Source organism: Aptenodytes patagonicus, chromosome 1, assembly GCF_965638725.1.
Source record: "Aptenodytes patagonicus chromosome 1, bAptPat1.pri.cur, whole genome shotgun sequence".
Lineage (NCBI taxonomy): Eukaryota > Metazoa > Chordata > Aves > Sphenisciformes > Spheniscidae > Aptenodytes > Aptenodytes patagonicus.
This window is the reverse complement of record NC_134949.1, coordinates 55366037-55390769: the sequence shown is the minus strand read 5'-3', so window position 1 is coordinate 55390769 and position 24733 is coordinate 55366037. Positions and strand designations below refer to the sequence as shown.

Below are 24733 nucleotides of genomic sequence, written 5' to 3'. Positions count from 1 at the left end.
GTATGCCTGCTTGCCTGGAAACATCTGCCTCAATGTTCTTTCTTGTATTGCAAATCTGAGCAGACTAGAGAGGCTATGTTCTTCTACATTAGTATCATTTGGGAACCGTTCGTGTTTGGTTGTTGAATTTTTACTTTTAAAGTAAGTGAGCTTTATTCTGAGAAGAATAGATGTATGTGTATGTACATGCACTCAAGAGGTGGAGGAATATATTATAAAAGAGTTGTATCAATTTTCTAGTTCTCAACCCCTGAGAGATTAAAGGCATCCATTCACCTTTTTAAAAGTTAACTATTGCAGGATATGATTTATGCTGTCCTGTTTCAGTTCATGCTACTACAGGCACTGTTCAGCTCGTGCATCTTAGCTGAGAGGATAGTAATAAACTGCTGAACAAGAGTGACTTAAGCCATGACACATTTTATAGGGACTTGTCTGAGTCAATTTAGCTTTCTAGGCTGCCCCATATAATATAATGTAATATAATGGTCTGCATGTATCCGGGCCATATTCAGCCTACATGCTACCTCAGTTTGACTCACATGTTGTGACTTTTTCCCTGAGAAGACTGCTGAGGGAACAACGGGTTAATAGCTCTGGGGAATAAGTGACTTGTTTTTTTTTTTATCAAGAGCTAGAATTGTTCTTTGTGTGATACAATCACCAGGACATCTGGAATAGACACATATGTTGGGGAATATGGCTGCTTGTGCCTGGAGCTAAAGTGTCCCTAAGGCTTCATATACCCAAAGGAATACCTTTGTAGCACTGGGATTAAATTTGCACTGGTATGAAAGACAAGCACAATGCTCAGTACTCTTACTGACACCTTATTCTAACAGTTTGAGGAAACAAACCAAACCATTTTATTACTAATGATTATTACTGTTATCTGCTCTATGGCAATGCTGAGAAGCTAGGGCCCCAACGTGTTAGGTGCTGGTCAGAAATATAATGAGCCACCGCTGTCCTTAGAGGTAAATGTGATGCTGAAATGCAATAGTGATCACTAGCGTGGCCATCACAGAGGTCTGGGTCCCTGTTTCAGAGGGCAAGGCTTGGCCTGGAAGGAAGCCATTTTCTTTCCATGTGCTCAGGAATATTTCTAGGCATGTGATGCTGACCTTCCCACCTCAGTTATTCTGTTGCTGGTGACCACATGGCTGTCATTAGGAGCCGTGAAACCTGCCTCTGGAGGCAACTTGTCCTGTCACGCCAGGATTGTAGGCTTTTTGCCTGCTGTGGGCAGCTGGAGGTGGTCACAGCTGCTGCTCCCACAGACTGCTCTGGAATTGTGGTTTCTTATCATTTCTGAAAAATCTGGCTCTTGCTCCCAGCATTGCATGTGCTTCCTTTTGACGGAGGGGGCGGAACCAGGGCATGGCAGGGCTGGGACAGGCACTTCTGAAAAGCTGGGCTTGCATACACAGTGATGAAACTTTGTCTTGGAAGGATGGAGGCAAGCAGAATACGCTGCTTAAGGGAGAAGATCCAAAATAAAATAGCTGGAGTAATGGAAAGAGTTCGTGTGAAAGGAAATTTTCAGTTGAGTATCAGGAAATCTTTGCTAGCAACTGACTTTTGTTGGTGTGTGGAATAGCTTCCCAAGGGAAACCCAGTAATGGAAGCCTAGCCTATCAGTTCTGGTCTCCAAAACTGGACTGGACACAGGAGAACACACTACAGGCCAGAAGATGAACTTGCTTTGGCTGGGATGAAGACTATGGGTGTAGCCCTGCACTATAAAAAAACAATGCAAGTGTTGCCAGTGACCTCAGGGAACACAGGCTCCTTCTAAACAGTAACCCAGTGCTGATTTTCCATCTCTCTTCTACACTCGAAGGTGTGTCTTGTCAGTACAGTGGTGGTGGCAGAGTCACCAGGATATCCAGAGCCATGCCTTTCCGTTCAATTCTGCTGCTCATTCCCTTCAGGCAGCTGGTAAGGAATGGTGTAAGGTCTCTGAGATGCACAGAGCATTGGCAGGAGGGAGCCAGACCTACTTCCCACCAGCAGGCATGGGAGAGAGCAAATCCACCCTGTGCACTGTGCATGAGGCCTATAAATCTGTATTTATTTGATTAACTGAAATGCACCCCAACCTCTGATCTGGCAGGGGCAGGGAAAGGGGAAGGAATAGATGCCTTTCTACCAGGTTTGGTCTTACTTCACTTGTGCCCTCTGCTCTCCTGGGACTCCTCTGCCCAGCAGCCCTTACAGCAGAGGCCGGTGACTTTTTTGCTCTCTCATGCTGATGATTGGTCCCAGTGGAAGTCTCTGTCTCTTGCCAGATGTATCCCCGAGGATCCACCCTCCTAATGCTCTTTACAGTCCTTCCTGGTGTTCCCCAGTTATGCTAAGATGTGTTAGTGCTGGGGTGCACAGGGCAGCATGAGAAGGGTGGAGGCAAATAGCTGTGGATTTAAAAGTAAATAATTTAAGCAACAGTAACCTCTCCACCCAGGTAATCACGGTGAACAAACATTCTGCATGTCAAAGGTGTTTCTGGAGATAAGGGTTAGCACAATAAGTCTCCTGCTTTCTTAGCTTTATCTAGTGCTCTGCACTTAATGCCACCTAGTTCCCTGCTGAAGGCAAAGCCTTGTCCCTCTAAGCAACAGTGCCCCAGTAGAAGTTACCAGTCATTTTTCAAGGGGAAGTCTTTGTGCTGACAATAAGCTCCCAGTGTGGCAGGTATGGTGTTTTCCAAGGGGGATGGATTTAACCCCTAAAACTTTGCCTTTGACTCAGAGAGTGCAGTATTTGGCTGGGGGAAGAGAGAAAAGGGGCAGATACAGAATAAAACTCATTCTGATGGCTGGAAAATTCAGCTTCATAGTAACAAACTGCACTTGTGCTTGCAAAGCAGGCTGAGGCTTTTATTTTCCCTTTTTTCTTTTTTAATTACCCATGCAAATACTGCTTGCTGGAGAAAATCTCTGTTTCCTCAGCTACCCAGCCAAAGGGAGCTCTACAAAAGAAGTCCTGGAGATTGCTGCTGAAGATTTGGCCTTGTGACCTTCCTGCTGTATGTTGACAGGCCATTACCATGTTGTGATGGTTGCCTAGCAAGGTGGTGACAATTGTGCTGAGGCACAGTGACAGCTGTGTCACACCAGAGGGCTGGTGAGGCTGAAACTGTGTAATATTTGTTTTGCAACAGTGCAGTGCTCGCATCAGTGTATCCCCAAGTCACGAATGCAAGTGTAGTGACAGGATGACACCATCTATGTGCTCACCTAACTTCTATCACTGAGTGCACTGCAGTGACTCCCTGGTTTGGTGGTGCCATCCCCGCAAACAGAAATGACTGAGCCTTGCTGGGCTCATAAAAACGAGAGGTAGAGCGGTGGAGTGGCGTTTCTGTAGACCTGTACAGCTGAGCTTGGAACTGTGTTCAAGAGCATTGCCTTACATACAAAACCATCCTTTCATTTTCAGTACAGTTATTTTTGCATTATGATGTAATGATCAAGACCGTGGCATGTAAGAGTCCGTGGGCTGTGATACAGAAACCTTCTGTATGGGATGGATGGCAGGCTTAGAGGCAAAGATAATCAACACAGCCTCAATTGTATGGGTTGAAAGCTTATCAATGGTTGGACTTCAGAAAGTACTTGCCGGGGGGGATCCTGTTATCAGCAAGTGCTTCTAGTGGGGTTCCTACAGAGGTAAAGTTTTAGCCTGATGGTACTGAACTCATTTACCAGAAAAATTTAATTGCTGGCATATTTGCATGTCACACAAATACTAGTGGGGAGGGCAACAACAGCAAGGCCAGCTCAAATTGCACAGGCAGAGTTGGATCTCTTGAGTGCATTTCAACAACGAAATGCCACAGCTACCTTCTTGTAGCAGAGTGTGTATGTGGGATGCACCAGGGAGATTGGAGACAGTATCCTGGAACACAGTGCCACTATAGAGGATATGGGCGTCACGGTAAATAATCTTTAGGCTAAAAACCCCAACAGTTTAGGAAAGACATCACTCCTAAATGTATAAGGGGAATAGCAAGTGGGACATTTTCATTTTTTCAGTCCCACTAAACTCTGTGTCCAAGCTGAGCAGCAGAAGTGTCACTTGGCATCCTTTAAACTCTTGGTCCCCTGCGAGTTCATGTCAGGGACCAGATTAGGGTATTGTCCAGTTGGCCCACATCTGTAGGATTCTTGACCCTGGAAATGAGGTACACAGGAGAGGACAGAAGGACTTGTGCCTTGTGCTATGCTCATAAGGTGAAGGGAAGCTGGGAGGGACCTGGGGTACAGGCATGGCTGGTGAGATCATACTGGAGTAGTGTCTTCTCTTTTCCTGTTTGTATTTCTCAAAGGATGCTGAAAACTGGAAAGGACTCAAAAAGTAGTTTATATAAGAGAAAGTTAAGAATTGACTTAATCACAGTCTACAAATACTTCACTTGGGAGAGAGATTTCTAATAGTAAACAACGCTGGCAGAAAAGGTCTCATTGAAATCTAGGTTACACCTACACTAGTAAATAAAGTGATCCAGGGCTAGTTCTCTGAACCTGAGGGCAAGTGGCACAGCATCCCTCTGAACAAAATTTCTTCTCCCCCAAAGAAGGTAGCCTTGCCCAAATCACCTGTTGGGAATGATGCCCTGACCTGTGGTGTCAGACTCAGCCCTGCTGTTGTTAGGAGAGTACTAGCTGCCACAAGCCAAAACTTGCCATGAAGCATGCTAACAGTTTAACAATGCAGAAAATTGCATGTCAGGGTTTGAGTGGATAGCCTGAGCTGCTTAGCTTACTAATACAGAAGTCACCTCAGTGGCTGACAGCTGAAGGCCATCTAGAAATAGGGTGTGCACTCCAAACTGCGAGGCTGGTTAGCCAGTGGGGCAGTTTAGGGACAGTAAGTTCCTTGTCATTTGAAGTCTTTCAGTCCAGCTTGGATGTCTTCCTAAAAAGACAGACATGTAAGAGAAACTGTGGCCTTAGCGTGGGCAGGAGAGAGCCTGAAGGCGAATGCTGAGCATGGGGTCAGAGCAGGTATCTGCAGTGTCCAGCAGATGCAACTGTATCCCTGAAGGGTGTGATCACTACAGGGAAAGCCTCTGTGAGAACCTCATAATGATGGGAAAGAAACTCATTATTCTCCATCATCACTGCTAGGAGCCCTAAACTCTGTGGAAAGCACTTGATTAAATCTCTCCACCTCCAGGGTAGGAGATGGAAGCGGCACTCCCTGCACTCCCTGCTGCTCTCTTCTGTGGGAAGTCTCAGCGCCTACAGATAACCTAGTAGCCGAGAGGGGCTGTGGGGGCTCAGAAAATGAAAGAGAAGCTTTTTGGGGGTGGACATTGGCATTCCAAGCCATGGCTGTTTTCCAAGCAGTGATGGAATAAGCTGGATGAGATCCTGCAGGTGACAAGTCACTTTCCCTGGATGTACATTTTGGTTATGTGCTAGTAATCTGCGTGTCTGAGTCAGGGCCCCGGTGAAAGCCTGGAAATGAGGAGGTGGAGAAGGAATAGTACAGGAATCTTCCCATTAGGAAATACAGTAAAGAAGGCCAGATTGGAGGTATGGCTCCTCTGACATCCCTGCCTCTGCTTGCCAGGATACATCCCCAAAACAGCAATTGGTGCTGTCTGGGACACCTTGTGCCTTACCGGATTTGATCTGCGATCCACAGTTTTTTTCTTTAGCAACAACAAAAAGACTTCAGTAGCTTTTCTGTCCTAGAGGATCTCAAAGCCTCTTGAGGACCCCATTTGAGCTTTTAAAAGAACAGTTTCCAGATCTTCAGTGCAGAAGTGAAGCCAGCTGTAAAAGTGGCTATGAAGGATTGTGGAGTTCAATCACTCCAGAGTTTAATTTTCATTTCATAATTATTAAATGCATTTTAATCTCTGAAGAGGGTAACAGCAGATCTGCTCCAGCAAAGCTGTGAAGCACACATTTAAGGTCTGTAACAGACTGTGGGTGGAAAGAAACACCAGTAAATTCCAGAATGGTTTTGTTGAGAATCTTAGCAATATTGCAGTTCAAACATCACTATCGGCCCAAACCGGGAGCAGAAGGAGGTGTTATCCTGGACCGCTGTGTTAGCCCAAACCAGGAGGTGTTCCAAGGCTGGAATAGTAAAACATGTGGGACGGATGGACTTTCCTAGGGCTGATTGAGGATTGCCCAACACAAGTTGGACTTCAGGTACCCATTAGCAGAGCCCTGGGACATCCTGAGGGTTGCAACACAGACAGACTTACCAGGAGTGGTAAAGGGCTGTAGCACAGGCCCGTGACCTGCTTTGAGTCTCATGAAAGGGGAGCAGCTGACCTGTGACTGCATCCAGTCATGAACTGAAATGCTAGGGATTTTGTAAGTCAGGATTATGGTGCATTGGTAAAGCTGCGTGTGAGGCTTCAGGACTGATGGGAGTAATTAAGGATGTTTGTTGTGTCCAGCACTGTATTAATGAAGGGGTGAAAGACCAGCTCTGCAATCTCTGTTTTAATCCAACCCTCTGAAAGCTGATTTCAAACCAAAGCAAAACAGGAAACTCTTGCTTTAAAAGGAAGGAGGGTGGGAGAGAAGCCCCTAATCAAATGTTCTGCTATCTCAAAAATCCTTTGATGAAAAGTAGCAGGGGAGAGTCATGCAGAGAGCTAGAGCTGAGCCTCCCCACTTCTTGCCCAGTGCTGAAGACTGATCACAAGTGACCGCAGCATGCTTAAGTAGCGTCACGGCCCTCTCAATACCATTGACCTAACCCCTAATCCTCACCCATGGTGTCCTCAGCGTAGCTCACCTGCACATTCATTAGCCCAGTGGGAGCAGCCCCTCCAAGCTGTGTTCCCTCCTGTTCTCTCCAGCCAGTCTTTCTAGTTTCACAGCCTCGGTGAGGCTGCAGGCTGCTTTTTTTTTGTGTCATCCAGGAAACACACCCACCTCTCTTTCTCCAGCCCCATCTTCTGCTTCACGCAGAGATTCTGTAACTCGTATGAAGGAATTTTAAGCAATGCAAACTACAGCCAATTTAAAAAAAAAAAAAATCATAGAAATTAGAGATGGGAAAATCTTGCTAGCTCATCCAGCCCATCTTCTCACATTCTATCCCAACCCAGTTCATGCAAGATTCTTGCCTACAGTACATTTTCCAGTGCATTATCCAGTCTCATTGTGTATGATTTAAGCAATGGGCATCCTTTACTTCCCATGAGAGACTGTTCCACAGACGACTACTTTTCACTGTTTGGAAGAGGTTTCTGAAGTTTTCTTTCTGTTCTGCCTGACCTAATTTCTCTAAGGTCTGCCCGTGGTAACACACTAGGCAAATGTTTTCCCTCCTTCATGCTTACCCTATTCAGGTAATGGCAAATAAGTCTTGTTCAGTCAAGCTGTTTAGCCATGACGCTTAATAGTTGTAAAGCTCAGCAATTATCATCCTTGGCTACCTGGGAAAGACTAATGCTGAGATTAACATTTTAATGGGTGCTCAGATCATAGAAGACATTGCTAGTAGCGTTGCCTCTTTATTATAATAGTCGCTTGACACATCTCATCACAAGGTTTGGCTTTGGTTGCTTTTGCCTTCGCCAAACTTGGAGCCAACATCTTCTAGCTCACGTCTGCTTCAGCTGTTTTATTGGGTTCTTTTTGGTTTTGTTTTTAATTTCAGTCAAAACCACTTAGCTGTTTCTGAGAACAAGGCTGGCAGGGGAATATTCTGTTTTATCCACATTTAAAAAAAAAATCTTGATGACTTTTTCTTTTAAAAAACCCACCCTCTGAGCAGTGTCTTGCTTTAAAATAAATCACAATTTTTCTGTCAGGAACATGCCTTTTGCCATCTATGACAAAATCCCCCCCTGAATTTGGCTAAATAATGACCCTTTGAGTAATTGCAGCTTGAGCCTGTTAAAAAAAAAAAAAAAAAAAGGCAGCCAGGAAGGACAGTTGTTTATTATTTTTTTTTTTTAACTGTGGGCCTGATGGAAATACTAGCACATGATTTAAGGCCCAGGTTACAATGCACTTGCACAAAGGGCCCTGGCTGTGGCTGCAGGGTCACCTCACTCTGGCCTCCCCTGGCCCAGGATGGTGTCACCACTCCTGGACCCCTCCTGCCTGCAGCCGGGGCCACCCTGAGGAAGCGATGTCCCCACTCCACACATGGGACCGGGGTTGCCCAGGCAAGCGGAAACCTGGCTGCGAGGAAACAGGGAGGTACAGAGAGGAGGAGGAGAGAGAAAAGAAAAAAAAAACCAACAAAAAACCACAACAAAAAAACCAGCAGAAAAGAGGGAGACGCCCAAGTTCTCTGCCGGCAGTCTCCAAAATATTTTTCGTTTCCGTTTCCACCGACTGGGGCCCTCCCTTCCCCCAGGACCTATAGGGAAGCCTGGGCGCCCTGCAGCTCCCCAGCCATGGCACACACGTGCCGCATCCGCCCTGCGGTCGCGGCGGTGACACCGCCTGCTCCCGGCACCGCCTGCTCCCTCCAGGCTTCCAAGGCACGGGGCCAGGGGCCCAAACTTGTGTCGCCATTGCCCTGTCCTGACCTGTCCCCTCCCCGGTGCACAGGCAGCCCCACTGTGCTGCCCGCCACAGCATGCAAGGGCATGGGAGGCATGGGCACTGGGGATGGCACTCGCCAGCAGGACCGTCCGTGAAGCCACAGCCATGAAGGAATGGAAGGAGATCCGAAATCGTCATTAAATTTGGGAAAAAAGGAGATGCCCTCAATCCTGGATAATTACCAGGACATCCAGAAAGATAAAAGGTGCAATTATAACATCTAGCAGCGTTGTTTTCAAAGCACCCACTGTAACATAACCCCTCTGCTCAGCGCTGTAAAGAAAGCTGGTTTTGTTATTCTCTTTAGACCAGCATATTAGACCTTGGCTCCTCTGACCTGTGCTCGCTACTGTCTCTGCTCCGTCAGGGAAGCCAGCCTGAGAAACTCCCTTGTGTCTTCTGGCCACCCTGGTTGCTGTACCTCTTGCCATGCTGCCTCTTTATTCATGAATCCTTCCCCTCCCAGTTTTCTCTCCCCCTTTTTTTGTCTTGCCAAAGCAAGGAGTTTTTAATAGCTAAAGAACGAAAACGCCTCCCACGCCTCACCTCAAAAAAGCCAGCTCTCTGTCTTACTCACTCTTTTTGATTTCCAAACCCTTCCTGCTAGCTTAGAGTCTTTCTTTGAAGCGCTGGTTCCTCAAATACTAGTGCATGAGTATAACTTTAGTAAACCGTGTAGTTCCAATGGCCTCAGGGGGACAATCCACGTGAGTAAATAATTCAGATGTGGGATGGAGACCATGGCATTTAGCAGAAATGGAAAAATTTTGTGTTGGATGTTGTGATTTGGTTGGAATCAAGATATTATAAGGGAATATACTGATTTCAATCCAGGATGGAGTAGTATCTGCCTTGCAGAAAATTTTAACAGTAGGCTTGAAGGTCTTCAGGGTACCTCAGTTGTATTGATGCAGGTGGATTGACTAGTTACTCTTTGGAGGCTTCCTCTAGCTCTGCTTATTCTGATTCACCATAGTGAAATGGAGGAGAAGATAATAAAAGCAAAGAACAATTGCTTTGACTTATTAATTTCCATACATGAAACCGAAGTGCAGTGTGGTTCAACTGTACTGTTTCAATTCTTTTTTGCTTTAAAAGCGATATTAAACATTTCTTTGACTACAACATCACCTGCATATGTGATGTAGTCTTTGCACAGATTAATTTTAGATCCTCGAGTTTTGTCATTATCAAAACTGTGTCTGTTTCGCACCGGCTTTGTGCTGATTCCAACATCAACAAGGATCAGCTGTGCTGTAGATTTGCGTCTGTGGGAACGACTATGAAGACCCAACTTTATAGTGCAGGGAAACAAGTGCTATTTTTGAACTATCAGTCCAGCCATGGCAATATGGAGTTCAGCACAGCCAACTCTACTCCATTTCTGGACTGAGGTTTGTACCCTGCATTGTGCTCCATATTGCTGGAGTGAAATTGCTAGCAATTAAAAACAAGCACTGAATATTTACTCCCCATCACTGCCACTGCTTTGACTGCAGTGTAAACGTACCACTAATGACTTGGCCAATGGGAGGGGAAAATTACGTGTCAGAGCCAAGTACAGAACCAGGAATTTGGGCCGTCAGCCAGCTTGTTAGATCACACTGTGTGCCTCTAATGAAATGCATTGATTTGTGACTCTTACAATAACATTTTTAGGAAATCATTTCACTGGCTATTTATTTGTGTGTTGGAGCAGCCTGATGAGGTTGGAAAACTAAAGCAGACGCTGTGCTTACAAATCAAGAGCAAAATTTTAAGAATGAGGTTAATTAACCATTGGAATAACTTTTCTAAGGATGTGATGGGTTTTCCATCATATCCTGTTGCGCAGTTGATACTAGTTAGTTGTATAAAATATGTGCTATAGCTCCAGCAGGAGCTCTGTGTATTGCTAGAAATGATGTCTGAAGTTCTTTGGGTTCTGGTACACTGGAGATGAGACTATGTTGTTGTAACGGGCCCTCTTGACAATAAAAAAAACCCATGAGCCTTTGACAGCCATTGAGTCTGGGTGCTTGTGATTCTGTGGAGTAACAGACTGAGATCCCATAAGTGGTAGATTTAAAACTGGCAACAATTTTCATAAAGGGGACTACCAAATTACAAAGACGCATTCTGCAGAAGTGGAAGCCCTGCCAATCCTGCGGCTGATATAATGTACCGTGATGAATTAGCGAGCTCAGAAAGAATTAACCCATCAGTAAAATGACAGACTTGGTACATTTCAAAGCATCTGGTCAGATCTCATGGAATTTCTTGGCTGCTACATGTTCAGTCAGAGAGAAAGAAATAGTGGGGAGAGTCCATGATGACCTTGTAGTATTTCACTGGATGCCTCAGAAGAGCAGATGGGGATAGTGAGCAATGGATAAGGTAAGCCTTTATCTACTTGGGGGTTTGTATGGACCCTTTCCTGGACTGACGCCTCTTTAATATCCTTATAGATCTATATAAAAAGTTTTCTTTTTCTTGTCTGCTTACAGTTTATGGTTGGCTAAATTTCATAAATAACATTTTTTTTCTGTGTGCTCAGGTGAACATATCCTAGAGTTGCCAAAGTTTAAGTACTCTGTGAAAAGCAATCCCCTTTAAATAGTCTTATGTGGCCTATCTAGAAATTGAGGCATCTAGAATCTCTAGTGAGTCCTCAAAGTCTGTGTTGCTGTGTTTGATTTTTTTTCTTTTCATGTCTACTTTCTGTGTGTTTTTTGAATGTTTCATAACTATGAAGATTAGAAAAAAATCCAGCCAAGTAAGACTTGTTTTGAGAAAAAAAAAGATGGGGGGAAAAAAAAAAAGTAGGGGGGGGGGAAAGTAGTTAGGTCCAAACTGATGGCAAGCTTGTTTGTTCATCTTTAAGATGCATTCAGTTATTCCAGTTCAATCTTTATTTCTGTTCTGCCACAGGCTTGATGTCTAGCAATGTAAGCTGTTCATGTTTAAAAACAGAATTCACCTTTAAATGTGCTTAGACTAGAAAAAATATGCCTGGTGAGGTCATTTGCAGAGCAAGAGTTAATGCATCATGCAAACAACTAAATAAAGGTTACAATCTGAGTGGAATTATTCAGAGCTCAGGGAGAAATCTGGCATTTGCAGTCTGTCACTGGGTTTGAGAAGTCTGGCGCTCTCAGTGTCACTGCCACCCGGAGACATCCTGCTTTCTGTGTGCAGTAAGGGAGGGGACTGCAGCGCTGGACAGTCTTCCTGTAAAAACAGCAAAAACAGGAGCGGTGGGAAGTGTCATGTGCAAGGAATGTGTGGAATGAGGGGTGAGTATGAGCCCGTCTTTGTCCAGGTTTCACAGAGCGACATTATGGGTGTAAATAGCCGCCCTTCCTCCTCTCTTTTTCTCTTCAGGACAGCTGAAGAGCCAATGTCAGGACAGCATATGATCCCTGATACCCCTGGGGAGGACGGCTGCATGGAGGGCTATGAAGAGCCGTGTGCCTCTTGAGACCTGCCAGTTAAGTATTGCAACCGTAGGGCCCTATCTGGTAAGGGCTTCTCACCCTTCTTTTCCACCAACATCCTTGGGAGTTGAGGGTGTCACTTTGGGGCAGGATACACCCTGAGTATGTATGTGATACAGCCGGGATAAAAATGCATCCCTTGTAAACGCCCGAGCTTTTGTAGAGTTGGCAATCTCCGTAGAGGTGTTGTGCTAGGATTGTGTTTTGCATTCCGTTTCCTTGTTTTGTTTCTATAAGCCAAGCGCCTGGCTGATTGCGCAGGAAATCAACTGCTATGGGCATTCACTTCAATGGGTGAACTTTAAACGAGTCACCAGGGACTGGCTGCTGCTGAGTTCAAAGAGAAAGAGACATCCAAAATCTCTAGCCAAGCCAAGTTATGGTGGGAAATATCAGATACAAAGAGGAGAAAACTGGAAGGCACACTAGGGTGAAAGACACATACAACTTGGTTTTCCTGTCCATAATTGGTCAGATTAAGGCGAGGCTGGAATGGAGATTTTAAAAAAAAACCAAACCAACACACCATAAAATTTCGCTAAGGGAATTTTGTTGAACGTCAGGAAACGTGCTCTGGTGTTTATGTTCTACGAGCTGTGTGCAATAATCTGGGGATGGAAACATGTTGAGAAAGTTAATATGGTGCTTGACAAAATACTGGGAAACGTATTAGAAAGAATAGTTCCGTGCAGGGCAGAAGGTGGAGCAAATGCCCTGCTAAGCTCCTCCATTCATTCCTCTTTTTTTCTTTCCTCAATGATTTCAGAAGTCTCCCCAGGCTCAGATAACTCAAAGATAACTCAAACCCCCAATATCCCCAGGTGAGGTAAAGAGGTTGTGTTCATAGAAATAGAAAAAAGAGGAAGATAGAGGGGGAAAAAACATAAAGGGAAGGAACAGAAGTCTAAACTTGGGCGTTGCTTCCTCCCAGCACACACGTGAGCAGCAGACTCCCAAAAAGAAGACTAGAGAAAGATTGCCATCTTCTGGAAGGATAAATATCTGCCATTATTCAGAATACTAAATCTGATACACGTATATTTTTGAAACCATAGCATATTTCTGATAAATTTATTTTTAAATCTGAATTCTTATCCATATAAATCTAATTCAGTCTCATTTCATCAATATATATGCCATGATCCCAGCTTTAGAAACTGACATATCATCCTGGATTTTAGTGAGACTCTCATCAAGCTTAAAATTAGCAACATGTTAACATTAAGGATTATCAGTAGAGAGATGGACTTTATCTATTCTTGAGCTGAAAACCAGGCTTTTTTTACTGAGCATTTAGAAGCCAAACCTAAGGTGTCCAGATGCAGATAGACTGAACAATGAAAAAAAAAAAAAAATTACCACTCTCCTTTTAAACAGCATCAGCTGTTATTCTACCTATTTCAGTAAATTAAGTACAACTGTGTCAAACAGAACCTTTTTATTGATCAGAAAACCTGCAGACAGTCCGTGGAGCACAGAAACGTTTAGCATTGCTTTCAGTTAGCCCGTCTTAGAAATGATTATCTATATTAGAGGAGCTTATGCAGTGACTAGGATTAAAATAGCTGCAGGGCTACCGACCGTTCTGCTCAGGGCAGGAAGGGTCAGGAGCCCATGACTGCACAGCCCACGCACGGGACCATGAACCTGTCAGCTCCATCTGCTGCCTGTGGTGTGCAGGAGCTGTCACAGCCTGTGCTGTCACCCAGAGCTGTTCATACACCTGCCTCCCAGCCTCTGGGCTCTGGTGTTGGAAGCGGGGGATGAGAGCAGACGGACCACTGGTTTCCTCTGTCCCAGCAGAGCAGCAGGGCAGGCATGCAGGGAATCTGCCTTGCTCCCTCCCAGTGGTGGTGGGAGCCTCACCCGCTTGGCACTGGGCAAAGCCTTTGTGGGGAAGACGGGGTGTGTACCTTTGGGATGCTCCTCTCCCTTGCAGTTTGATTCAATGCAGCGCTGCTCCATGCCCTCTAGTGACAGTTCGTTCTCACAAGAGGTGATACCATTCTTACTTTCACTGTTCTGATACCAAATGAGGTGTATCAACACCCTCAGGTATTGTGGGAGCCTTTAAACTTTCAGGACAAGAGCTCAGAGGGGTCTTTGGATGAGTGTGAATCTTTCTGTCTCTCCTTACTAGCTTCCCAAATTCATCCAATGTAAAGCTGGTGGGGGCTGGGATTCCTCGCGCCTTGGTAAAAGCTGCCACTACAAGGGACACTGACAGTCTTCCCCATGCTCCCATCCTTTGAGTACTGGACTTCTTTGACTTGTCACTGTTTCACATACCTCTGTCACGGTGGTGATACCCTGGTGCCAGTCTGCCACTCACCAGCGCTTCTGCTAAGGGGCTCCTTTCATCATTAAAATCTCCAGTGCCCATGGGGAGAGCTGGATTGGCATCTCTTCAGGGTCTGAAATCCTCAGTCCTCAGAGCAGATGCAGTTGCATAAACTTTCCTCTCCCCATTTTTTTCTTCTCCCCTTTCTGCGACTGGCAGGTCTGGCCAGGAAGATACCCCAGGGCTGGGAGGCTTGTGGCCTTTGCCACTCTGCTGAGACAGTGCACAGGTAGCTAAGGTCACTCGTCCCGTGAAGCATTGGCCAGAGAGCCGCCAGCTCGCTCCATATAAGCTCCCAAACAGCCATCGCATGGAGATGGCTGGGATCTTTCTGTGTTTTATGGAAACTTTCTACTCAGTCAATACAGGTCACCCTTCTGCACTTAATCCCAGCCCGCAGCACTAATTGCTTCCCGTATAATCTCCCAGAACAGCTGTGCTGTGATTGCATTGTGGATTACAAAATGACCATTTTCCACAAAACAGCTGCTGGCTGGAGGGATAGCATTTAATAATCACTGGGGGGGCGAGGGAGGAGGGGAGGAGACAAAAGAGAAAGGGATTTTCAAGCAATTGGGTTTCTTGGAGGATCTAGAGATGAGCAAAACAGCAAAGCCTGAGTCCCATTTCTGTATTGCTCCTCCAAATTAACAGGACTTCGAGGACTTGCTGCCAAGGTAAATTCAACTCTCTTTCCTTTTGGGGCTGTCTAGATACCTTGGTCAGTTATTGTCAGTAAGTGCTTGGCTTCTATGGAGGAAAACTTTTCTGACAATGTTCTCATGAAGGAGTAGTTCAGATAGGCTTCTCATTCCCTATGTCCTCTGCATCCTTGATCCAGTTCCTTCTTCTGACTCATTTGTTTCTTATTTTTTTTTGCCGTTTTCCTTATCACTTGTTCTGAAATTATATGGTCTTTCAACTACTATCACAAATCAACTGGAGAGAATATTTTTCCCACTGTTGAAGATTTAAATTAGAAAAATGATTTTTGTCAATATTATGAGTGGAATTTTTTTTTTTTTTTTAAATAAAAGCATGAGCAAACCAAAACCTGGTGACAGAAAATCTTATAATCAAGGATTCATGAAAAACTGAAAAACTTTGTGTGCTGAAAGTTTCTATTTTCAGATGAAAAATCATGTTTTTGAGGAGAGTAATTTTATCTATAATTTCCTTTTCGGTCAGAAGCCAAATTTTCCACTGAAAAAACTTTCAGTGAGGAATTTGCCACCAACCTTAGCCAGAAACTTTCACATAATTAACTGTTCCTCGTAGGTATCTGCTCTGTGAAAATGGTGATATCCAACATGCCTTCAGATCATGGAAATCATTAGTTATGGCATCACTAAGATCTTACCATCTCCAGGGTGCAGCATCTCCATTGCTGAAAGGAAGAAATGCTCTGGTGAAGAGACAAAAGAAGCCAGAGCATAAAACAATACAGGTATTTTTCAGAAGCTGGGTATTTTCTTGCCTTCGATGAGGATGTTCTGGGTCAGGTACTTTTTTCTCAGTGTGATGAGATGCTAATGAAGTCCTGCTTTCCAAGAGGAGCTTCAGCACCATCTTTATTGACCACATTTCCAAGCTTGCTGGTTAGCAGAACAAATGCTTCTAACTGCACCACTTTTAGTTGTGGTGCAGTCACAAACAATGCAAAGCTCAGTCTCGTATCATTTATTTATAGTAGTGTCCACAGTATGCTGGGCCTTTCTCACACGTTCAACGTTGGGTGAGTCAACCGAAGTTACGTGAAGAGGACCGACAGCAGGCAATGTCTGTACAAACTGAATCTATTCATGGGCAAATAGATTTTGAGAGTCATAAATAGGAAAGGGTGGGAGTATCTGGACTAAGTTGTGCCAAACATAGGGAGTGCCATGTGGGAAGAGGCATGCGTTGATTACATGAAAGTTGATGTGTGGGTAGATGACATCTAATCAATCCATGGAGTGATAATTTGGGGTTCTCAGAAGTCAGTGCAGGGTTTTGCAGGAACCGTAAAATCCTAAGCTTCCCTCTAAGTGAGAAAGACCACAGTACCCTGGTACACAAACTGCTTTCAGAATTACTTTTTCTGATGAGATAAAACCCAAAAGAGTGTTTGTGGCAATGTTCACTCTTAAAAAGAAACCCTTTGGCACTTTGTGTGAGAGCAGAGACACTGTCATCCCACCACCCTACCAAATTTCTGATGTGCAGAGCAGTGCTTGCTCAGGTAGGGGGTGCTGCTCTGGGGCTGCCAGGTCTGGATAGCTGGGTGTCCCTCCTGAGCAGGTCGCTGCTTTAATGTGTGACCTTCAGTGATCCGGGAACATTTTCCTGCCTTTCCGCACTGTGAAATCAATACACTCCTTACCTGCCTAGGTACAGAAATGAACTGCTTGAAAAAGTGTTTTGGGACACTTGGCAGCAAGAATTCTCATTTAGTTGGACAGAGCATTCATCATGGCCCATCTAAAGGCAACTCATGGTATTTGGGGAAGTTGGTTAACAGTTCTTCCCTACCATCTCTGAGATGTAGTGAATATGATGTCCCTCTCACTTTGCTCACGTGCTCACACACCTCGACGCACTCAGCCCTGCTATGTCTACCGGGTCACCCTCTCTTTCCCAGTACAGATATTCAGTGTACTTTGAAATGGTTGAAGCTGACCTATTGCTCCACTGCCCTGGCTTTCAGGAAATGGTTCTTCCATGCTGGGTGAGCTGTTGGGATGTTGTGAGGAGGGCAGAGTGCTCATATCCCCTCCCCACAAGCGAGCGCTGGGAAGAGCTGGGATTCATAAGGCTAGGTGGGACACGTGGCTGGTGTGACAGTCCCTCCCATTTGTGTGTTGTAGATGGAGCTGCTGAAGGGATTGCCATGGCGCCGTGCTTTCCTGGCTGTCATCCTGAACCTGCTGGCTCTCAGCCTCTCCACCACTGCCTTGCTGGGCAGCTACTGGTGCACCGGAACCCAGAAAGTGCCCAAGCCTCTGTGTGGGAAGAGCAAAGCCACCAAGTGCATCGGTGTCCCCATGCCACCTGACGCAGGTGCTAGCAATGTTTCATCCCAGGATGTGGTGCACTACAGCTGGGAGACTGGGGATGACCGCTTTGCCTTCAGATACTTCCACACGGGGATGTGGCTTTCCTGTGAAGAGAGCATGGAAGGGCCAGGTAGCGTCTTGCCCAGGCAGTCACAACTTCTTCCTTTGTATTTACTCCACAGGAGTTTGGAAGTGAAAGGTGGGAGGCTGACAACACTTGGGAGAAAAGCCTTCTTCATTTTCCTAGATGGCATCGGCCCTGTGCACTGCTGTGGTCATTATATTTCTACCCTTCATTGAGATGTTTACAGAGGGGAGTAAGGGAGAATGGTTGTCTCTGGTGTGCCCTTCAGTCTGGAATAGGGGCTGTGAAGTGCAAGAGGTGATGGTGGTGGCAGCGACTTTGTGATGGCATCGTTCGTCCTGACGTGAACTGGAGTGAGCCTCCTTTCCCTTTCCCCATATCTCCATTCCTACACTCAGCTTACTTCATGCTCTCCAGGGCACATTTGTGCATGACCCCTCAGAAATCTAAGTGGGGTGATTTTATACAGTGTTGGCAATTTATAGTTATCACTGTGAGGACTGCAATAGTTGGTGTTCTCCTTAAATCACCAAACTCAGAGGTTTTGTGAATTGAACAGGGACTGGGCTTTTCTTTAAAACAAAATAGAGAAAGAGAAGTACTATGTTACAGATACAGAGAAAACCTGGAGGATCTGAACCCAGAGGAACTAAAGCTAGGAGACAAATTGACCTGAGGATTAGAGCTGGAATATTGTAATTTTTTTAGTTGTTTTTGTAACCTGTTTGTGACAGGTTTCATTTGTGATTTTTGACCATGTGGGACTGGCACTGTAAACCCTGGAGTGCCAAGGGCTGGTCATGCAACCTGCGCTAGACCCCTTTGGTGCCTCCCTTCACCCTTGACTTGCTCCTGCCCAGCCCTGCTGAAGTCCTTCTGCTGAAACCTGTGCTACGCCAGCACAGGTGGATGCTCTGCAGTGCACAGATGCTCTTTACGGCCTGGCACACATGTCAAGGAGCAGAACTGACCTGGAAGGTGGCCAACAGGGAGATTTGTATCTAAAGATACAGTGATGGAAGTCGCTTTCATCAGGCCCATTCCCCTGAGCCCACCACCCTTCCTTCAGCTCTCCCCATACACAAACATCTCACCTTCTTTAACTAAGCCACCGTTCTAGTATAGCATTTCTCATTTTCTTATCTGTTGCTGTCAGAGTTTGAAAATAAAGAACTGGCGAATAAAAGCAGACAGAAGGGGGGTGGGAGCAGGAGGGAATGTGCTTAAAACTCTCATGTCCTAATGAGAGGGCTGCTTTGTTATGAGCATTTCCAAACATGCTGTGGAAGGAGATGTGTTTATTTGGGACTGGTTTGGGTTGGGGTGTGTTTCCATGGTGCTTGTGGGAATGGGACTACATCCCTTGACAGCTTTCTCTGAAAGACTTGTCTGGCCACTGTGCAGTCCTGGAATAACCCCGATGCCTGAAGGAACGCAGAGAGCATGTTACATCTGGATCGCAGCAGAGTACAGGGTAGAGCACGTAGTCAGTCTCAGTCCCCTGCTTCCTGTAAATCGAGTACAACCCACCCACTGCTGTGGGTCTTTGAAGCAAGTGCATAGACAACAACAACAACAAAAAGGGGCTGCTGTGAGCAAAAGGAGTTTGAATTGAGCTGGAGAAAGGATTTCATTATTCAGGCTAATGTCAGGATCAGTTTAGATGAGCCATTACTGAATAACCTCATTAAAGTTCTAGGTGAAGTAGCAAACCACAAGTTAATGAGGACTGCAGATGGCACTAAACTGGGTAGCATCCTGGGAGCTGTGGTTGACAGAAGTAATACTGGAGATTGGGAGAGATTAGAACTGGGGATAGAAATTAAGCAAATGAGATTCTTACATGAAAAGCGGCAGGCTGATGCTTCTGGGAGAAAATACTGTGCCAAGTAGAGGAGAGGACCCTCAAATGCAGTAATGCAGTATGCAGTAAGAGAGACTTACAGATAATAATGATGGACCCTCAGCTGAGACAATAGTTTACATCTGGCCAACATAAAAAGCCAAAGCAAATATGAACACCATTTGTCCAAATAGCATGCCTAAAATGTGAGGACAGAAGACCATATTTCTGTGTGATTCTCTGCCACAGAAGGGGGACTCACATCTCTGTCATGCAGCATTTCACCTGAGAAGATTTTTTTTTTGCTTTCTTCTTTGGGAAGCAATGCTAGAACTTCTCTGCTGAGACTGGGGTGAGTAGGAATTCATGTCCTCAGCAGAAGTGGTGGGTCTGCAGTCTGTTGTAAGCTACACCCTTAATAGGCCTGACCAACAGTAATGTTGTGAATGATTAGCAACAGATTTTTATATTCACCAGAGGCTCGTAAGATTTACAAATTGCTGAAGTTTTTTTCTGGAAAGGCCACCTCTAGTTTTCCAGGCAGACATTGCCTTCCCCTACCTTGCCCCAGTGAAGGTCTGGAAAGACAGTCAGAAAGAGAGCAGAGGTGAGAAGATCTGATGGGTAGACCCAGGGATGACTGGAGCTATGCAGTGAAGAGAGAGTGAGAGGGAGAGATTTTCTTTTCCCTTATGTACCCTGCATTGTTTTGCAAACTAATACCTGTGGTTTTGTGTTTCAGAAGAGAAATGCCGTAGCTTTATTGAGCTTTCACCACCAGCAGAGAGAGGTAAGAGCAAATCCCTGTACTTCACTGTAGCTGCCCAGTGCACCTCCTTGCGATGGGGGACCTGCAACATTTTGCCTCTGTGAAGACAGCAGGGTAGGTCCCCAAAGAGCCAGGCATGAAATCCTGACCTCATGGTTGCTAAAAGAGCAAAGATTTCCTGCCAGATGTTTGCCTAAACTGCTACCATCTGTGAGGTCAGTGCTGGAAACCTCAGACCCCCTCCCATATGAAGTGGGATTTGTCTCATCTAATAAGTTGCCTAGTCTGAGCTTGTCATCTTGCTGAAGTCAGCGGGAAGGGGATGGATGCCACCTGAGGGCAGTCCCTCCCACATATGCTACATGTTGACTCAGTGCTTCAGTTTTGGGGTCTAATGTGATGACTCTGGAAGCTGAATCACCTCTTACTTTGTGGTAAGTGATCAGGACATCCCAAAAGTTACACTTTTGGGGTGAAGTCCTTGCCTCATCAATTACGAAATTTCATTTGGGTTTGAGAGCTCACCCCTCCTGTCATTGTCACATGTTTCAAATTATCCTGGGGATAACTTCAGTATACCTGGATGTATGTGTACATATGCAATGGAGATTTTACTTACTGAAAGCTTTTCAATAGGTGTGGGCTTGCTAACTATTCCCTGAGATGGAGGCTGGAGGCAAGTCATTTCAGAGGATGTTCATATGTGAAGGGAAAGGCCTGCGGTGCAGAGCCTGTGTCAGCGTTCAAGCCGTGAGAGCAAGGGCTGGAACAAATGCTGGGGAATTGCAACAGCCAGCATGGAGATGAGCACTTCCGGGGAACTCATCTTCTTCTTCTGCCTTGTTTCCCCTATTTTAAAAACACTGGCAAAGACTGCTGACCTGCTTTTATAAAGCGATGTGCATTCCCAGGTGAGGGGTCTGGTGCAAGTGGCATGCTGTGGCATCGCTGTGCAGATGAACCTGGGTCACTCTCGACACAACAGCAAGGTAGAAAAACCTCCCCTGCTTACTCTTTTGGGGAACAGTATTCACACAATTCAAATAATGCTGGTGTTACAAGATCATTTTGAAGTCATGCAGATCTCCACTTTGTCATAAAATTAATGACTTAGCTGCATTTACCAAATGACTCTTGCATTTACCGCAAAATGCTCACTTCACAGGGAGTAGCAACGCATTTTTCTGCTTTCTCCCTTCTTGTGCTTCATTCCCTGCCCAGGCCTCTGGCTCTGTTGCTTCCAATGTCTTCCTTATAGACTGTTTTCCTAAGAAAGGATGTTTATACAACCAGATTACACGTCTTTGTAAATCTTTCTGTCTGTCCCCCTCACTCTCCTCCTACTGCTCCTCGTCTAATTGCAGCCCAACATTGATAGAAAGGCCATGTTCTGTAAGACATTGAGCTCCTACAAATTAATTGGAACACACTGTGGTCTTAACAGCTCTATCACCTGCTTTCACCCCTTCCTGCACATAGCAACATCTTAAGATGACCTTGGCCTCCAGTGCAGCTGCCATTATACAGTTGGGCCAGCACTGGAGAAGGTGGTAGGACTGCTGATTGCAGGCTGGGCTGGCTGAGCTGGGTGTATGCAGAGCAGCTCCACAATACATAGGCAGCATTACAAGACCAGATTACACAGCATGTGTGGTGAGCCTGGGCTCGCAGGGAAAGTGATGCAGAGACCCCTGTGCATGTGTGGTGCCTGCAGCCTCTAGGACACTTTCGGCAGTCTGACCTCTAATGAAACAGTCTCCCTGATGGTGCTGCAGCAAGCAAGCCAGCTCCTTTAAGCAGGGAATGCAGCTCATCAATTCCTGCTAAAGAGCTGGGTGACTCTATGGCACTAATGACGTTGAAGTGTCAAGTCAGTGCCACGTTAATGAGGGTTTTCTTCACACTCCTTTTCCCCAGTTGAATGTCTCCTCTACGGCCATTAATAATTGCTAACAGTAGTGTTCACAGTGCTGCTTCATTTGTCAGATAAACATTTCTTCCTCAGTGAATCCTGTGCTCTTCCACAGCCCAGCATTACAGAGTGCTTTTTCTCATTCTCCCCCAAGTCCTACTGCACAGTAAGCTCTGCTGAGGACTGTGGTATCACAGTCCCATTGATAATCCCATATGAAAGTACTTGTACTCTGTTCAAGCAGTAAGGTGAGTGGTGAATGCTATTGCCCTAGCTGGATATCCACCCCAAGGAATGTAGTTTCATTTTAATTGAGGTTTCAGTGAGAAATACAGGCCTGCAAAAGGGACCTCCTGAATTCCAGAGGCCAGGTTCTAGCCATCGCCATGAATGCACCATACAGTTCTTTTCTTAACCAGTTGAGTCCCAGGTTAAAAGTTGTTTGCTTCCACTGTTGTGATTAGAAACCTACTGCGAAGGTCGCTACACTAACGGGAAAGACCATTCTAACATCCAGCTCAGATGTGATCATGGCCACCCTGTGAACAGTAGGTCTTGTGCTCAACAGCTTTCCCCCTGCCTTTTCCCCATGTCTTCTTTCTTGCTGTTTATGACTAATGCTGGCTTGTTTACAAACAGCTGTTTTAGTTCCTCTCAGCTTTTGCAGTGCCAGACCAGCCAAGCCATCTTCTGTGATGGACTCTCTGTCCCTTTCAGCATCCTTTGAGCCCTTGCTCACAGGCTGGGGGGATTGCTGTTGGGTGCTCGTTGTTTTCCTTCTTTCCCTTCTTTCCAAAGAACATCATTTCAGGATTGGGTTGGGACAAGGGAGTACTCTCCCTCGAACAAGCCATCCTGTACTGATGTGAGGAGTCTCTGGTTCCTGGCAGGAATCCTGTGGCTGTCGCTGGGATCAGAGATGCTGTACATCAGCTTGTTGCTCATCAGCTTCATCCTCCTGATGGTGGAAATGCTCCATACTGGCAATCCTGTCTGTGGGTTGAAGCTCAATGCCTTCGCTGCGGTCTCGTCAGTGCTGTCAGGTAAGTGTGTTACTGCAGGCTTGGAATCACAGCAGCAGGAGAGCTTCCTCTTCCACACAAGGCTGAAGTATGCAGCTCTGGCTCCCACTGTGAATTCCTTGCTTTCTTGTCTTCTTGCATCAGGTCTCCTTGGGATGGTGGCACACATGATGTACACTCAAGTCTTCCAGGCAACGGTTAATCTGGGACCAGAGGACTGGAGACCGCACTCATGGGACTACGGCTGGGCGTTCTAGTACGTGAGCTCTGAAGACATCTTTACCTCCCCAGCCTTTTGGGTTTCAGCCATGCTACACCTTGCCAAAACCCACCTCCTCTCTTCTTGACCTTCTGTGTTTCCAAAGACAGGTGTACCATGGTTCTCCTACTGATAATCTCCTGTCTTTGCCTCATCCCCTGCTTTAACAAATAGTTGCTGAGTTACTTAAATGAGTAGCTACCAAGGACTGGCAAAACAATGGGGTCACACCTAAACAAGTGCCTTCAACCCTGCTGACTAATCAGGTTTGCCCCTATGCTGGTTTGCCCTGTTTGGTTGCAGCTCTTCCCTGTGTGCAGAGGCCAGTGTCACACCTGTGATGATGCTCTCAAACATGCCTTGTTTTTCTGCAGTTTAAATAAGTTGCATGCTGGTTTGGCATCTTCACTAACCAATGTCCAAAGGGCCTATTCCTGCAGCACCAAGCCTAGACACATGCTTAAAGATGTGGACACTGTAGCCAGGAAGAGCAGCTGCAAAAAGCAGGTGGCTCAGGGTTCCTTTCTCTAACAGCTGAAGAAGCCAGCCGCAGCTGATACGCCATGAATTACTTGAAAAACAGTTGGATAAGCCTTGCAAGTGCCCATGGAAAGTGCAGGTTCAATTTGCAATGCTGTACTGACAATGACCACATTGATTCTTAAGACTTAAACACTCCAGTGCCATGTGCCTGCTGTGGACATCAAATGTCAGCATGGCCATCTGGTTATGCTCAAGTAGACATGCCTCATGTCCAGGAAGACACTGAGCAGCCCTGCAATACAGAACTTGCTTCCAAGCTGTGCTGTCCTGCTCTGACCAGTTACAGACTTTCCTGCTGCCCTTTTTATGTCCCCTGTATCCCTCCCTTCCCTGTGGCAAGGATGACCAGTATCTACCCCACCGATCTAAGAAGGATCCTGTGGTGGGATAACCCCTGAGAACTGTAAAGTTATGAACCTTAGTCTTTTTAGTCCATGTCCATGCCCAGCAGCTTCTGCCTGGCAAATCAGGGCACATCACGGTGCATGCAGTTCAATTCCTTACCCTACTTGGCTTCTCACAGCATGTGCTATTCTTGTGTCTCTCCTCTAGCATGGCCTGGGCCTCCTTCACCTGCTGCATGGCCTCTGCTGTCACCACTCTCAACACCTACACCAAAACGGTGCTGGAGTTCAAAAGGAACCACATCAAGGGCTACAATGGGAGCTTCAAGGATCAGCCTCAGCACCACCAGTGCTTCATACAGCAGCGAATAAGCAGCTACTATGAGCCCCAAGACAAGCCCTTCCATTCAGTCTCTGAGGGAGTTGACTTCTACTCTGAGCTGCAGCAGAAAGTGCTACAGCGGGAACCAGAGCTGGAACTGGATGAGGTCTTGGGACAGGCGATCGGGGAGGATCACTGTTAGGGATGAGTGTGCAGGGACAGAGCAGTGGGGTTCGGGAGGC

The 24733-nt window shown here is 45.9% G+C and overlaps 1 protein-coding gene across 1 annotated transcript; it reads left to right on the top strand.

Moving 5' to 3' along the window:
- Positions 1–11977: 11977 nt before the first annotated feature.
- GSG1 (germ cell associated 1) lies at positions 11978–24693 on the top strand. The gene is made up of 6 exons (XM_076336338.1): positions 11978–12025; positions 17204–17522; positions 20063–20110; positions 22892–23044; positions 23168–23279; positions 24378–24693. The coding sequence occupies exons 1-6, from the start codon at positions 11978–11980 to the stop codon at positions 24691–24693; spliced, it is 996 nt and encodes a 331-aa protein (XP_076192453.1).
- Positions 24694–24733: the final 40 nt, after the last annotated feature.

Bases quoted from the DNA above. Each gene is read 5' to 3' on its own strand.
- GSG1 (XM_076336338.1), top strand. From the start codon at position 11,978: ATGAAGAGCCGTGTGCCTCTTGAGACCTGCCAGTTAAGTATTGCAACC. The intron at 12,026-17,203 runs GTAGGGCCCTAT...TGTGTGTTGTAG, and splicing joins GCCAGTTAAGTATTGCAACC to ATGGAGCTGCTGAAGGGATT. The intron at 17,523-20,062 runs GTAGCGTCTTGC...TTTGTGTTTCAG, and splicing joins AGAGAGCATGGAAGGGCCAG to AAGAGAAATGCCGTAGCTTT.